The 14,801-nt window shown below is 36.8% G+C and overlaps 1 protein-coding gene across 2 annotated transcripts; it reads right to left on the bottom strand.

The window, feature by feature from the left end:
- Positions 1-5,532: 5,532 nt before the first annotated feature.
- LOC122308096 (U3 snoRNP-associated protein-like EMB2271) lies at positions 5,533-14,156 on the bottom strand. 2 transcript variants are annotated; one of them, XM_043121269.1, is made up of 7 exons: positions 13,560-14,156; positions 12,714-13,065; positions 12,106-12,330; positions 10,917-11,145; positions 10,371-10,549; positions 6,571-6,636; positions 5,533-5,745 (listed from the first exon to the last, which is right to left on the bottom strand). In XM_043121269.1, the coding sequence occupies exons 1-7, from the start codon at positions 13,976-13,978 to the stop codon at positions 5,668-5,670; spliced, it is 1,548 nt and encodes a 515-aa protein (XP_042977203.1). In that variant the 5' UTR covers positions 13,979-14,156; the 3' UTR covers positions 5,533-5,667. The 2 variants fall into 2 exon arrangements, with proteins under 2 accessions (XP_042977203.1, XP_042977204.1); XM_043121270.1 differs by having other exon boundaries at positions 12,723-13,065; positions 13,560-14,154.
- Between the last annotated feature and the right edge of the window lie 645 nt (positions 14,157-14,801).

Below are 14,801 nucleotides of genomic sequence, written 5' to 3'. Positions count from 1 at the left end.
GTTGCAGGTGGTGCATGGTAGTGTCCCCTTGGTGGCTAGCCAAGATCCTCACTCTCTGAGACAGTGGTTTATAGTTGGGTAGTGCTATTTCATATTTCTAGAAACAAAGGAGGTTGGGATGGACATAGAGGGTTTGGCTCTCAATTTTGCATAACTGGCCACAGATGGTGGAAAGAGAGGTCGAGGGTGTGCTACCTTGGCCTAAAAGCTTATGAGCTTAGTGATGATGGGGCTAATGGTGGTGAAGGACAGTGGCTTCTCATAGTAGCTAGCAGCCAAGAGAGAAGAGAAATAGAGATGAGGGCTGATCAAAGAGGGAGATGGAGGGGGTGGTCACCGCTATGAGTAGTGCCAGAAAGTTGTAGACTGCAATAGTGGTCAATGGACACAAAGAGAGTAGAGGTGGGAAAGAGAAAGCGCATACAAGATAGAAGAAACCTCTAAGAAAGGGAGAGTGAAACTAAGAGGGATGAGAGGGGGTCGTCGCGGTGAGGTGTGGTGGCAGAGGTGGCTGGTGGTGGCGCTAGAATGTAGGGGCTAAGGTCGAGAGATGAGAGAAATAGAGAAGAAGAGAGAGACGTAGGGGCACAGTGGTGGGCTACTGGGCTATTGTGGGTTGCTACACCAGTGGCTAAAGGTGGCACTGTAGGTTGAGGAGGATAAGAGAGAAATCGGGAGTGGGAGAAGGAGATGGCACAGGTGGGGGAGAGAAGAGAAGAGAGTAAAGAGAAAGGGGAGTTAAGAGTTTTTGTTCAAAACCAATTCTAGCCCTATAACTTGGGGTTCCTAACTTTAATCTAAGGGTGGAGATCACTTCTTGAGAAATAAAAGGAATATAGAGAAAGAAAGATGAACATAAAATAGGATGACAAATTAAATAAGTAAAAAGTAAATCAAACTTTGTTTTTCTTGGTCCAAAAATAATATTTTTATCATAAAATAAAATGATGAGTTTAATAAATATTTTTTAGGAAAAATAAAATCACCTAAATAAGTAGAGCTTTTAACATAAAATAAAATGATGAATATTAAATAATATTTGTAAAGAAATAAAGTCATTTACATAAAATGATTTTCTAAAACTATATTATTTTTGTGGCACCAAAATTAAAAAGGCTTACTTGAAAATTAGGCTTGGTCCAATAACACTAAAATACCCCCATTAAAATAATTTTGGACTTATAAAAATATTTAGAAGATTTCAAAACACTTTTCTCAGTTTAAGAAAATCATGCGCTAAATTTAAAAACACATATAGGCGAGACTCGTGATGAATCAAGAGGAAAAATGAGCGGTTGGTCACAACTAGGCTACCAGAGACCACGACCAAGGGACATGGTTGAAGAAGAAAAAGACGGATGAGACATGAGAAGTCATCTCATGTCTCGATCTCAAATGATGAAGGTCAGACTACTAACGCAATTGAGGGAAAGCCCCATCTGCAGTTCAAAGCCATAGAAGTCATTGATGAGTCCCCATGTCTGAACATATCTCCCTTGAGAGGATCAAACAAGGGAGAGCACTCACTGAATTTTGAGGACGAAATTCTTTATAAGGAGGGAGGATGTGAGGGTCCTACCTAATGTGAAAGGGGGCATGTCATTCATGTTGTTGAAGGAAAGACAAAGAAGAGAAACGCTCCAATGGTCTTAGGAATCATAAGCAAGAGACATTGAGTGCTGCCAGTCCAACATCTGGGCGAGCAACCTCATGAGAATCCAACTGCATGTCCCAGAGTGAGGCAGAGATGAGAAACTCGGCCACGGCAGATGAGTTAGAAAATTCGTCTCCTATGAGGACAAGAACAATGAGCTAAAGAGACTAATGAGCTCAGGTGAGTTACAAACTACCCGCCCAAGGCAAGAAATGATCACTTGCCAAAGAGGAGCTACAATCAAATACTGACACAACCAGACATGAGAACTTTCCGAGATAACACGAAAGAGTCCAGAGAAGTGTCAGTAATGTGTGCAGAAGCCCACACTCCATCTAAGGGGTCACATCTGGAATGGCTCTACAATGAAAGGTGAAAGCACGACAAGTCATGTCGTCAAGACCTAGAAGTATGGCACAGTGCCACATGGAGGACCCTTTTTTAAAGAAGAATTGTGGAGTTGTGGACCATAAGGTATGCTGGCCATGCCCTGGTCGCCTGTCACTTGTCTCTGTCAAATTGTAGTATGACAAACAAGGATGAAAGACTCATATCTAAGCATATATGGAGCTAGCGATATGTCAGAAAAGATATCTGACATTTCCACTCTATTTAAAACATCTAAACGTGGGACGAGATCTCACTTTTGAGACCTTACTAGAGCTCAAGAAGGTGATTGATGCATAAAGCAAGAAGCAGAGAGGCAACGAGTGAACTTTTGACATAGGAAGGTAGGTTAACTTCTAAGAGAATGCTGGGTAATATGGGGTGAATGTTGTGTGTGAAAGGCATTGCATTACTTCTATAATCTTCTCCCCTTTTCTTCAACCATGAATAAACATCTCAAATACTATGTTTCTAACTATATTTACTTGTTGGTTTCTAATCCTCTCACTGTTTTCGATGCTTTAATTGTTTTCTACTGCTAATGTGAAATCTTGAATGGGAACCTTGGATGCCAATGTGTCTTCAGTGTTTGTGTGTAAGTGTCTATAAAGTCAGTGAGAGTCTACATTCATGGTAAGGGATGGAGAATCCCCAAAGAATATTTTGCGAAGTGTTGCCACGTACATCACATGAGAAAAAGAATGCCTCATAGAGAGTGGGGTGGAATGATATCGTACTTGGACTAACCTGATAGTCGAGATGTGGGATCCCCCGGCATATCACGTGATGGTGTCTTCGAATTGGTTGCGGTTGGGTAGCGTAGCATTCCCGAAGCAACGAGTTGCAGTGTGTGCCTCTGAGCAAGTGTGTGCCTACGAACAAGCGTGTGTGCCTATGAGTAATTATGGGGATGAATGCCTATGAGAAAAGAACGATACTTGACCCAATACTAGTTTTTATAGGTTTTTATTATATGGAGATGGGTAACTTCTCGCCATAATTGAGTATTATTGAGCTTTTATCTATTTGTATAAAGAGAGGAATACGTCCCAAGAGGGTGATTCCTCGCCAGGCCTATATATGTGTATGTATGTGTGTGTGTGTGTATATATATATATATATATGTTTTCACTAAGACGATAATTCCTTGCCAGGTTTTGAGGATCCATGTAGTTGTAAGAGAACGGGTGATACCTCCCCACATACATACTTATTCTTCTAGTATTTACATGTAATGTTTTTATTGTATCTTTGATAGCATTATCTTTCATTAATGGTTTTATCATAAATGCCTAACGTACCTATTGTTTCGCTCTCGAGACCATACACTTTGAGCAGGTTCATATCCAAGCAAGACGCTTAAAGAAGAGGAGTCAGTCCCGCCTGATTCCTAATTAAGGAGATGAGGACCCATCTAAGCATAAGTACCCGTCATAGCTAACATATGCTTTTGTAGGATGTACATTTCTGAGCCAAGTACTCATTTGTTATTTAGTCAGCCATCTATGGCGTCTAACTCTATGTATATTAAATAATATAATGTTTTGAGGTTATGAATGGCGAAAAGCCCCCTTTTGTATGAAGTTTAGTTTCTGCTACATACATTTTCTAAGTTGTAACTACAACATGTTCTATTTATATTTTCGTTTTTTCATAATCGAATTCCATACACGTATACTTTTTCGGGATTACTGCAACCTAGTAATTCCTCTGGGTGTTGACCGATCAATTAGCATCCTTAGCACCATGGAACCCCGCTAAATCTTTTAGAGTTTTGCTACATACAAGTACAGTCGCGCACTAATCTGTACACTAATACTGATTTATTCATACTTAAAATTTAAATTAACATTATTTTCAATAAAATCTACTTTTTGACCAATCACATCATATTAGTGTACAAATTAGTACATAATTATACTTACAATTATATTTTTCCAATCTTTTATGAAAGAGGGGGTGCCACAACATGTTCATCAAAGAAATAGAAAAGAAAATGCCTATTTACAATTAGATGTGTCACTTTGCTTCAAGATCTTTTTCATGATTCTTTTTTTTTTTTTTTTCAACTGTTGGTTAGTGTTTTTGCAGGAAAGTAATGACCAGATTTGGTTTGACAAATATTTTCAATTTTTTTTTTTAAATCAAACCAAATATCTATGTACATTAAATTTTTATAGTTTAATTTTTTAACATTTTCATCCAATTATTATTCAATAAAATATCTTAACATAAAAATCAATATAACTTTTACAAACTACAAATAAAAATACTCTTAAAACATGCGGAATGGTTCTCAATTGGATTTTTTTTTACTGATGATGAAATATAATCAGTGCTATGAAAGTTCATTTTTACTGTGCAGTATGTTTTAATTTAATAAGTTTTTTGGGGGGATTATTGAGGTTGGAAAATCATATTGTGACCACAGTATTTTATTAGCAAAATCGCGTGTAATTACATGCTTGGGTTTTTTCCAAATTTTGTCCCATGTGGATTAGAAAAGTTCTAAAAATTATAAAACAAAAGGCACAAGAATGTCAAAGAAAAGCCTACCATATATGTTTTCAAGGAAAACGAAAAAAAGAAAATAAAAGAAAGAAATAAATCCGGTTCAAGTCAGAAATTGCCAGTTTTCAAAATAGGAAAACACTAAACTCATCGAGGGATTGTCTTGACAGTGGATCCCAATAGATGTTTTGACTTAATAATTAAGAAAGTATTATTTAATGTTATAAAATAAAAATAAAAAATATCAAATGGCCTTCTTGGGAGTGTTTCTCTGGATACACCCATGGTGGGTGTATCGCGACTCCTCAAAATATATTGAAATCGGAGATTTCATTTCAAAACTCAGCTAAGTATGGAAATAAAGAGATGCTGATCTTAGAGTGCCTTGAACAGACGCTCTATCCATGTGTATGGTGTGGCAAATGAACCCTATGGTATTCATAACAGGGAAAACAAAAGCTAAATTGAATTAAATAAACCTCATGGTGAGACAATTTTGGGCAATGTACCGAAGACACTTAGTTCGTATATGACCAAAATATGTATCTTGGACATTTATGCCTAAATGAAACTCCCCCAAACATCCAAAATCATAAAGCCATCCCATCCTAAATACCAATCAAGAGCACTACCTAACTACAAAGGATAAGTGCTCTTTACATTAAAGGGAAATGATAATGTGCCACCCAACTTGTGAAGCTGGGTTGACTGCGCCGTGTAATTTTTTTTTTTTTTTTTTTTTTTTAACTTAATGGTTAAGAAGTAACTATTAATAAAGCTGTATATTTTTTTTTCTTAAAAAAATGTTTTAAAAAATGAAGAAAAAAAAGTTCTAAATCCACTAGGGGCCACGTCCAGCGCTACATGCTGGGCGGCACCCTAGCATTGTCCTTGCATTGAACGATGGTCTCTAACTTGGCTTCCTGATGAAAAATAAATCAAACAAGATTAATCAACTCATAAGGATACAAACGCAGAAAGGTTGTAAAATAAATTGTAATAAAAAATATATATATAGTTGGGAACCAACAACAAAAATAGTTTTTCATTTAATATCAAAACTCAGTTACTCAGATTAATCAAAATTGGAGTGCTATAAAATTCATTTGCCCGTCTTATGAAAGCTTAAGAGAATAAACCGCAACTCCATTCTGAGCAGACTCGTTATGGCCCCACCTTCCCAAACGAGGTTCCTGTTGCAGGTGCATCATATTTGTGTTAGCAATCTAACCTGGGTGCTATAAATATTAATGGCAGAATCTTATATTCCTCCTCTTAATAGAAAGAGGGCTATCCTTTTTTTAATAACTGACAATCAAGGGTTTTCCTCAAACGAAATCTACACAAACTTTCAACTCCTGTTACAACTTTGTTTTAAATAGAGAGCATTTACATAAAATTTGAAATTTGAAATTCAAATCAGATGAGAAGTAGCAACTATTACATTGGTTTGTTGTAAAATGAGTTATAAAATAGTTGTGTCCATATCATTATTATTCAGTTTAATGGAAACACTGGTTTGGCTGCAATCTTCATACAATGACGTGATATAACAACCTCATAAAGCTAAAATTAAAAGATCGGATTTTCTCAAGGTCCCCTTTAGTTACAAGACTCAGCTCAGATCAACTCAGGTCAGTCTAATTTTCAATTGAGTCTAACATCCAAATACTCAACTCTCAAATTACTAAATTCATCTCAACTCAAAACCTCCTTACACGTGGGACCCAAAACCTTTTCAACTTATCTTTATACATGGGATCCACAACCTTTTTCAATTTCCAATAAATAGTACTAAACTCATCTTAACATCCAAACACATTTAAACTCATTTTAGATGTGCTCCACATAAGTCATTCCACCTACTCAACTCACTATTATTCATAAAGAACTCGACTCAGCTCAACATCCAAACGCAGCCTAAGTCATGCAAATTAAGATCTCATAGCAATTTCAGAAAGGATAACATAAAAAAAGAGTGTGATAAAGTCAAGGATGGGATCTATAAAGAAAATTACCTTACCAACTCCAGCAACCAGGAACTGTCCAGATTTTGCAAAGGCCAGGGAATTTACAAACCCAACCTGTGGCACAAAAAACTTATAGATAAGCAACAAACAGAAATTTTAGGAGGCCCTCATAAACTCAATCAGACAACTGATTACACCTGAGTCCAACATCAAAAAGCACTATCAAAAAGGCAAATGAAGATAGCAGAAAGAAAGAAGAAAAAAGGGGGCAGGATAAGGAAGAGATGCCAACTTGAAATATAACCACATTAAGGGCTGAACTCTGGCTTAAAACAATTTTATAAAAAAAAAAAAGGGAAAAACCCGGCCCAAATTATTCTTTCCACCCACTTGTATTTCTGACAAGACAAACAAACAACTATTTCAGGAAATTGACCTATAGAAAAAAGCAACTATCAATAGCTGCTTTTATGTCAGTTATTATTTAAAAAAATGGTATTTGTGGGATTAGAAATTTGAGTGTGTTCAATCGGGCTCTTTTTGGAAAATGGTTGTGGTGGTATAACTATGAGACAGAGGCTGTGTGGAAGACGATGATTGGTTCCAAATATGGAAGGCATGTGTGTGTGTTGTTGTTTTTGGGGAGGGGGGGGGGGGAGGAAGTACTATGGAAGTACAAGGGGCTTATGGGGTGGGATATGGAAGCATATCAGAAGAGGATGGGATTTTTTTCTCAATACACTAGAATCATGATGGGGGGCAGATCTAGAATTAAATTCTGGCTTGAAATCTGCTGTGGAGATAGAGCCCTCAAGGACACATTCCCTACTGTTTGCAGGGTTGCACGAGAGCAGCAGGCATCGGTGGCAGACCTATTGGAGATGTTGGCCCAAGTGGTGAAGGCCTTGGTCTTGGGGTCTCATTCCCTTCAAGGTCCAAGGTTCAACACCTCATGGGTGCAAACAATCCTTTGGGGCCACACCCCCTGGTGAAAAGCCAGCGATTTAACCAATTCCGTGTAGAGAAACTTCCGAGGGTGCGGTGCACGGGACCGGGGTTTATTCTGCAGGGGTGGGTCCAAAGGGCCCTGCCTTGGAGAGGTTCCCCGACATCAAAAAAAAAACTTTAATAGGGCAGCCCATTATAAGGAAGTTGGCAGTTTCTCTGATTTCTTCAGCCTCTTGTACTCCATGAGGTTGAGGACTCAAGGGACTGACAAGATGTGGTGGGTACCTGCTAGAAGAGGAACATTTTCTGTTCATTCCTTCTATAAGGTCCTATCAAACCCACAAAACAATCATTTTCCTTGGAAAAGCATTTGGAGAAATAAAGCGCCTCCAAAAGTGGTATTTTTCACATGAACAACTTCTTAGGTGCAAGATCTTGCCTATGGACAACCTACAGAATGCCAGGTGATTCTTATTGACTGGTGTTGTATGTGCAGGAAGAGTGGTGAGAATGTGGATCATCTGCTACTCCATTGTGAGGTTACTAGGGTGTTATGGGAGGATGTCTTTCGAAGATCGGACCTAGCCTGAGTTATGCCAGCTATTGTGATCAAGATTCTGGCCAACTGGAGCGACATTGGCGGTATTCCACAAATTACAGCTTTGTGGAAGCTCATTCCTATTTGTATTCTATGGTGCATAAGAAGGGAACAAAATTAATGGAATTTTGAAGATAGGGAACGCTCACTGGAGGAGATTAGATTTCCTTGTTAATACTTTATTCCTATGGGCTAAAGCCATTGACTTCAATGAGCTAGATTTTCAGGATTTTCTTGTTTCTATTTCTTCAATAATTCAAGAAGAAGGCCTTGGAGACCTCCACTTAGGCCCACCGGCCACCACAGTCTATTTTAAATACACCTGTTTCGTTTTATTCCAGCCATCCAGAGCAGACTTTATCTGATGTTTCTGCACCTTTTCACACTCCAACAGCCCAAATTCAAGTCCTAAGGAGTTCTAGGGGGCTGCAAACACTTATGCAACCTCTAAGAGTTAAATTTAAGTGAGTTTTTATCAAGTATTATGCCCATATTACAAAAATTCTTATGAATATTGAATTTAAGATGTTCGTTACAACTCTAGGCAGCAAAATACTTGAAACTCTACAAGTTTCAAAATCCAGTTTTGGTAAAAAAAGATTACATGGACAGATTCTGCTACATTAATCTTGTCTAAAGAAACCCTAAAAAATGGCTTCGGTTAGAACTTGTTAACCACTCATAGAAGTGTTTTTTTTTTTTTTAATTATGACTCATAGAAGTGTTATGCATTAGCAAATAATAAATTTTTTTAAAAGTAAGAAGATATTTTATTGATAATGAAATAGGCATAGCCCAAGTACACAGGAAGTATCCATGTGATTAAATTAGCATATAATAATTAGGTAGTTCAAATCAAATTTTCTGTTATATTGAAGGGCCCAAACCCTAATAAGAAGGAAAGAAATTCTGTGATTGGCATAAAGGAGGTGTTTTTAATTATAAGCTACATTGCACAAGTTAATTAGAATGATCACGCCTTTCTATGGGTTGAAAAAAAAAATCAAATATTATGCTATGTTATTGCCCTTTCATTGTAAGCCCCTTTTTATGCACCTATGCTATAATATGACAAGCAAGTGAGGAATTTTTTTTGATAAGTGACAAGCAAGTGAGGAATGAATGCCTTAGCATAATGCATGCAATATTTAGTATGTCAGGAATGAGTTTATGCTACGAATAACTATATAAATGTCACAATGTGAAAATATGAGATTTGTGACAATGCCCATATCATGAATGTTATGAAAAGCTTATAAAAATCAAGATAAATTCCATAGTGTAGGCATGAATGCAATAAATAATAACATGTTTGCCATATGAGATGCTTGGTACCAATGCAAAGAGATGAATGGATATGGAAGCCACAGATTTTTTTGATCAGTAAATAAAATTTTATTGATCAGAATAGGCAAAACCCCAAGTACACGGGCAAGAGGTATGGTCACTTGAGATGATTAGAACCATCAGTAGTCTAGCGGACCAATGCACAGTTAATGTCTGTTGGCTTGGCAATAAAGCAAGCAAAAGACAAATATGACAAATATGTGGTCGATGTGTGTTTGTTGTTAATTGCCATATATGCAATGCATGCTTAATTGTGTTTGGACATTTCCAAGGTAATCTGAAGTTAAAATAAGTTTATGGTATGTTGTACTACTTACTACGTATTCGACTCGGTTTGTTTGTTATTGACGTTTTAAAATTCCCATGTAATGAGGGCGAAAATAACTGGACGGACCAGATCTAGGTGGTGATACTTAGTCCATTCCGTAAGTGTTTCACATATAGGATTAATTTTGGTCTTTTACTATGTCATGATGTCATCAAAAATCTTATTATATCAGTTATTCAAACCTTATCCTGCTATGCTATATTTGTCATCGAAAGAAATGAGTCCAGGTTTTATTTTGGATCTCTTACCCAGTGTTAAGTTATTTTTGCAGGTAGCATTCCAAATCAATGGGAAGGGGGTGTTCCAAGCTGAATCTAAACCGCACCCCAAATCCACTATTTGACCACTAGGCTGACCAAATCCACATTTCTAAGCTAGTCTAAAATCACAAATGATCATTTATCATTCTCAACCTTGGTAGCAATTATTGAACAATTCATTTAAATAATCTTCCTACATAATAAATTATAGATTGCCTAAAAGTCTATAATCTTTGGTTACTACAGGTAGGAAACCATTCAATCGAAGAAATAGTGGAAGCAGATGCTATAATAATAGGCTATATTCACACTGTTGTGTAGTTATAATCACAAAGTGAAGCTTTGTCACAATATTGCTTTGGCTTACCAACGGAAGGTCAAACAACGGTCGAATGTCTTTAGTCTCACTTTCAATAGCCCACAATCGAACAGAACCATTACCAGCTCCAGATGCAGCAAGATCACTGCTTCTACACACTGTGACCGAATTGACCCAGGAATATGCTGATAGACATCTATAACTTTCAGAACCACAGTCACCATTTTCTACAGCATGGGAGTCAATAGCATATTATTAGAATACAGATCAAATGAAAAATCAAAAGGCAAAAACAATAAAATTGCTCAGATGTTTCAGATTCATTGATATAAACCACTTGGTCTCCTCCCTAAAGGTGAAAGAATCTTATACAAACGTGGAAAAACCACAAATTCATGGGTAATAACAGCAGCACAGAGTAATAACAATAATTACCTAAAAATGGGTTGAGATATTTTCTTACTGACTACAAAAATATTTTCCCACATCCAAATACAGTAATACAAGAAATACAAAGATTAATATGGCCATGTGATAAACTTTAGAAGCAACTTTCATGATAAACCATATGGAAACAAAATACTGCAGTTTTACCAATATGTCCATTGGGGATTTTCCCACTATTCTTTGGTTCAAGATTCTTGTTTGCACCCAACAAAGCATGAGCATTCTTCACAATGTCAACAGGCTTCTTTCGCAACGTGCTCCAAAGCTCAATACTTCCATCATCAGAACCGGATAAGAATTCATCATTACTAACGAAACAACAACATTCCAGAGAAAATGCAGGGGCACGAAATACTAAACGTGACTCCTCAGGGACCTATTTCAGAAGTATAGAAGTAATGTAAAGACCAAGCATCTGACAACTGAAAAAGATATCCAACTGGTATAGCACAAATACATCACAAGCTCAATGATACTAAAAATAATAGCCATTACAAAGTTTCTTTTATTGGTAAAAGATAACCAATACAAAGACATACACAGTATAGATTGTATAAATGTGATATTTTTTTGGCTAAATAATATAAATCTGAAATATCTTCAGTGGAAAATTGGAAATCATAGTCAGAAAAAGACTTTTATAAGTTGTATAAATCTCCTTTTATCAAAGGTGGTGGCAAAGATGTAGATTAGCTGAAATCATGTCCTCTCCTGTTTTGGCTGTAAATCTTTATTGAAAAAAAAAAAAAAAAAAAGCATGTGGCAGAAAATAATTATGGACCAGTCAATCTCCTAAAAATACCAACAAATCAATTTCATGTATAGTTTGAAGCAAAAAAAAAAAAAATGCTTTAACTCTTCATGTCCAATTATCTTTTAGTAAGCGAACATTTTTTTAGTCAATTCTTTACTCTTGATGGTGCCAGGATGCCTGGAAAAACCTACCATTCAATGTCCTCTCTCTGAAATGTCAGACAATTCTTACCACACGGACCGGGAAGACATTAACTACATTTTTATCGGTGAACAAGATTATATTGAAAGAAGACACTGACTAGATTTAGTATCACCGAGTACTGTGCATGGCCTAGTGATCTTTTTTAGACTGCACCCTCATTTTGATATTTTTTTCATAGCCCTTCCTGTGTTAGGTACATAGGTGGTCAAAAGGAGTGCAGGGAACAAATACAAAACGAATGCTACCAGCATGTCCTTTCATTTGTTTTAGAAACCAGCCACACATCACCCTTTGCGCTCATGCAAAATTTCTATCATCCATATATTTCAATTTGACTGAGTAAATCTAAAGGCAGGAAATCACTAAAAGAGTGCTTACCTTAAACAACTGCATTGTTCGATCACGGCCAACAGTCAACACCCGTTCTTTACGATGGCAATCAATAGTTAATATTTCATTTTGGTGACCAAATAATGTAGTTATGTATGCTCTGTCTTCTGCATTCCATATCTTGACTGTTCGATCAAATGAACCAGAGAAAAGTTCTGAGGTCCCTTGCCTGAAACTTAAACATGATACAGGTCCTCCGTGACCTTGAAAAGCCTGTCAACACACAACTAAGCAATAAGAATAGCAAATAAAATCCATACCGTCACAGGTTTTAAAGCATGGCCTTTAACAACAGGACATAAAAAATTTTATCAAATAAAAGAAATGTTCAGGCTACCCAAAAAAGAAACAAGAAATAAATAGGGCACATGAAGGGTCCCACATAGCTCAGAATTTTGTCTGCCATTTGAAAAGCTTCACACCTTGAGCATGTTAATGAATGACCAGACAGGAAGATCATGTTTATCAATATGTGCATTTTATGGGTGCCAAAACATATTGACATCTTTGCTCACAATCTAGACTAATTTCTATAAAGTAGTTAAATTTAAACTTATAAATCAACACACGCAGTTTCCACAACATAAGTAACAAACCAGATTTACCCTAATATGCTCTCGCGTACGGGTATCCCATAGATGAATATGGCGATCTACACCACCACTTGCCAAATACCGACCATCGGAGCTAACAGCTAGTGTTAAGACACGTTTACAATGCCTTGTGGCTGGACCTTGCGGATCCTTGGCCCCATGGGACCTCAGTACATCATGGCTAGGCCACCGATAACTTTCATGTATCCCACTAACTACATCCCATTGCAAAATGGTTCCATCCTTCGAAGCTGAAAAACCCTTCGAATCATCCTCAGATAGAGCCACAGCAGTGACAGGCTGTCGATGCTTCACCAAGACCCGGAACTCATCAGCACTTTCTAGCTTTTGAACCCTGCATCACATGTATTAAACATTATAAGCATCCTAGACTAAGTTTTTCTGGATCATCTCCAAACATCTAACTGTATGTACATGTTCTCCACTTCTCCCAATAAACCATATCAAGTCAAAACCATGTTGTTCAAACTCATCTTCCATATCCCGGCACTTCAAAAGAAAGGATAATACCATTAAAGAAGTCTATTTCAGGATTATACGTTTGTTTAAAGTATCCATCGGCGAAAAAAAGCAATTTAATGCTTGAGTAGCAAGCTTCTATCATTCCAAAAATGTAACCGGAGACTTATGCCGTAATTTCCTCGTCAAAAGTAGCATCCAACCCACACGAAAACCAATAAAAAGACTAACACCAATAAACCATCCACAAATTACAATGCCATATGAGGAAGAGACGTAATACCACATGCTTTTGACCCAAATTACGTCAAAACTCTCAACTTGCAATGCAACCCAACGCTACTCTAATCGAGTTAGAAGTAACAATACCTAGATGCAATGGCTCGGCGAACACGACCGGTCTCCTCGAGCTGCTCCTCTTGCAAAATCCTCGCCACGAGGGCGTCCCTCTCGCCTTGCATCTCACCTTCCCCACCTTCCTTTTCCTCGTCATCCTCCTCTTCTCTCGCCGCAATCTCTCGAACCTTATCCAAGTAAGCCCTGGCCACGCGCTGCCTCTTCTCGCCTGCAGTCTCTTCCGCCAACTCGGCCTCCTCTACCCCGATTTCCCCTTCGTCCCTGTCGGAACGGACCAACCCATAGTCCTCGTCCGAGTCGCCGCTCTCTATTACGTCACCGTCATTCTGAAGCTTCCGCGGTTTCTTCTGCTCCGTTATGAAAAATGGGTCCCGTGATAACCTCTTACCCTTCCTTCCTCCTCCTTTCGGAACTGGACCTTTCTTCTTCATATTCTCGAACCTTGGGAAATAATCAAGAGAGAGGTGTGGCGATTCTGATTGTTTGGGTTTTTCTCTTTACGTTTCGCTCTTTCTTTCACTGGAGCGAAACCTTAGGGTTTTTCAGAGGGCTTTGAACTTTTTAGGGGTTTAACAAGCCGACGGTGAAAGTCATTTCTCTTTTGAGTTCGGCGACGGTGTAAGGCAGTGAATTCTTTTAATAATGAATTTTTACCTCTCTATTTTATCCATTTATTTTTACGGCTCATATATGTAATTTTTTTTAAAAAAAAAAATTACTTATTAATTAAGAAATTAATTATTAGAATATTGATATTTTTTATATTTTTTTAAAATATATAAAAATTTTAATAAAATATGAAAGAAAAAATGATAAAAATTATAAAAACAAATTTGGCCTGGGGGCACTGTCACTGCTAAACAGCTCCTTGGCAGCACTCAATTATTTTACATAGGCATGACATATTTTACAGCATATTTTATAATATATATTGTAAAATAAAAATATTTTTATGAAATGATATTCTCTTAAAAAATATTTTATAAAAAAATCAATCCTTTTAGAACATTATTATATAAAGTAATGTGAAAAGTGATATACGTTTATAATTTTTAATAGCAAAATTTTAAAATTGTTTCAATAAAATATTTTATTAAATTTTACAAAAAAATGAATAAAAATATCTTTAAAAACAAATATTATATTGAATTTCATAAAAGTGTAAAGTTAAAGTTAAAAAATTATTTAAATATAATTTTTATTTTAAAATAACAAACTCTAAATACAGTCATTTTTTCACACCCATTGCACACA

This window comes from Carya illinoinensis, chromosome 4 (genome assembly GCF_018687715.1).
Source record: "Carya illinoinensis cultivar Pawnee chromosome 4, C.illinoinensisPawnee_v1, whole genome shotgun sequence".
Classification (NCBI taxonomy): Eukaryota; Viridiplantae; Streptophyta; class Magnoliopsida; order Fagales; family Juglandaceae; genus Carya; species Carya illinoinensis.
This window is presented reverse-complemented; position numbering and strand designations above follow the sequence as displayed.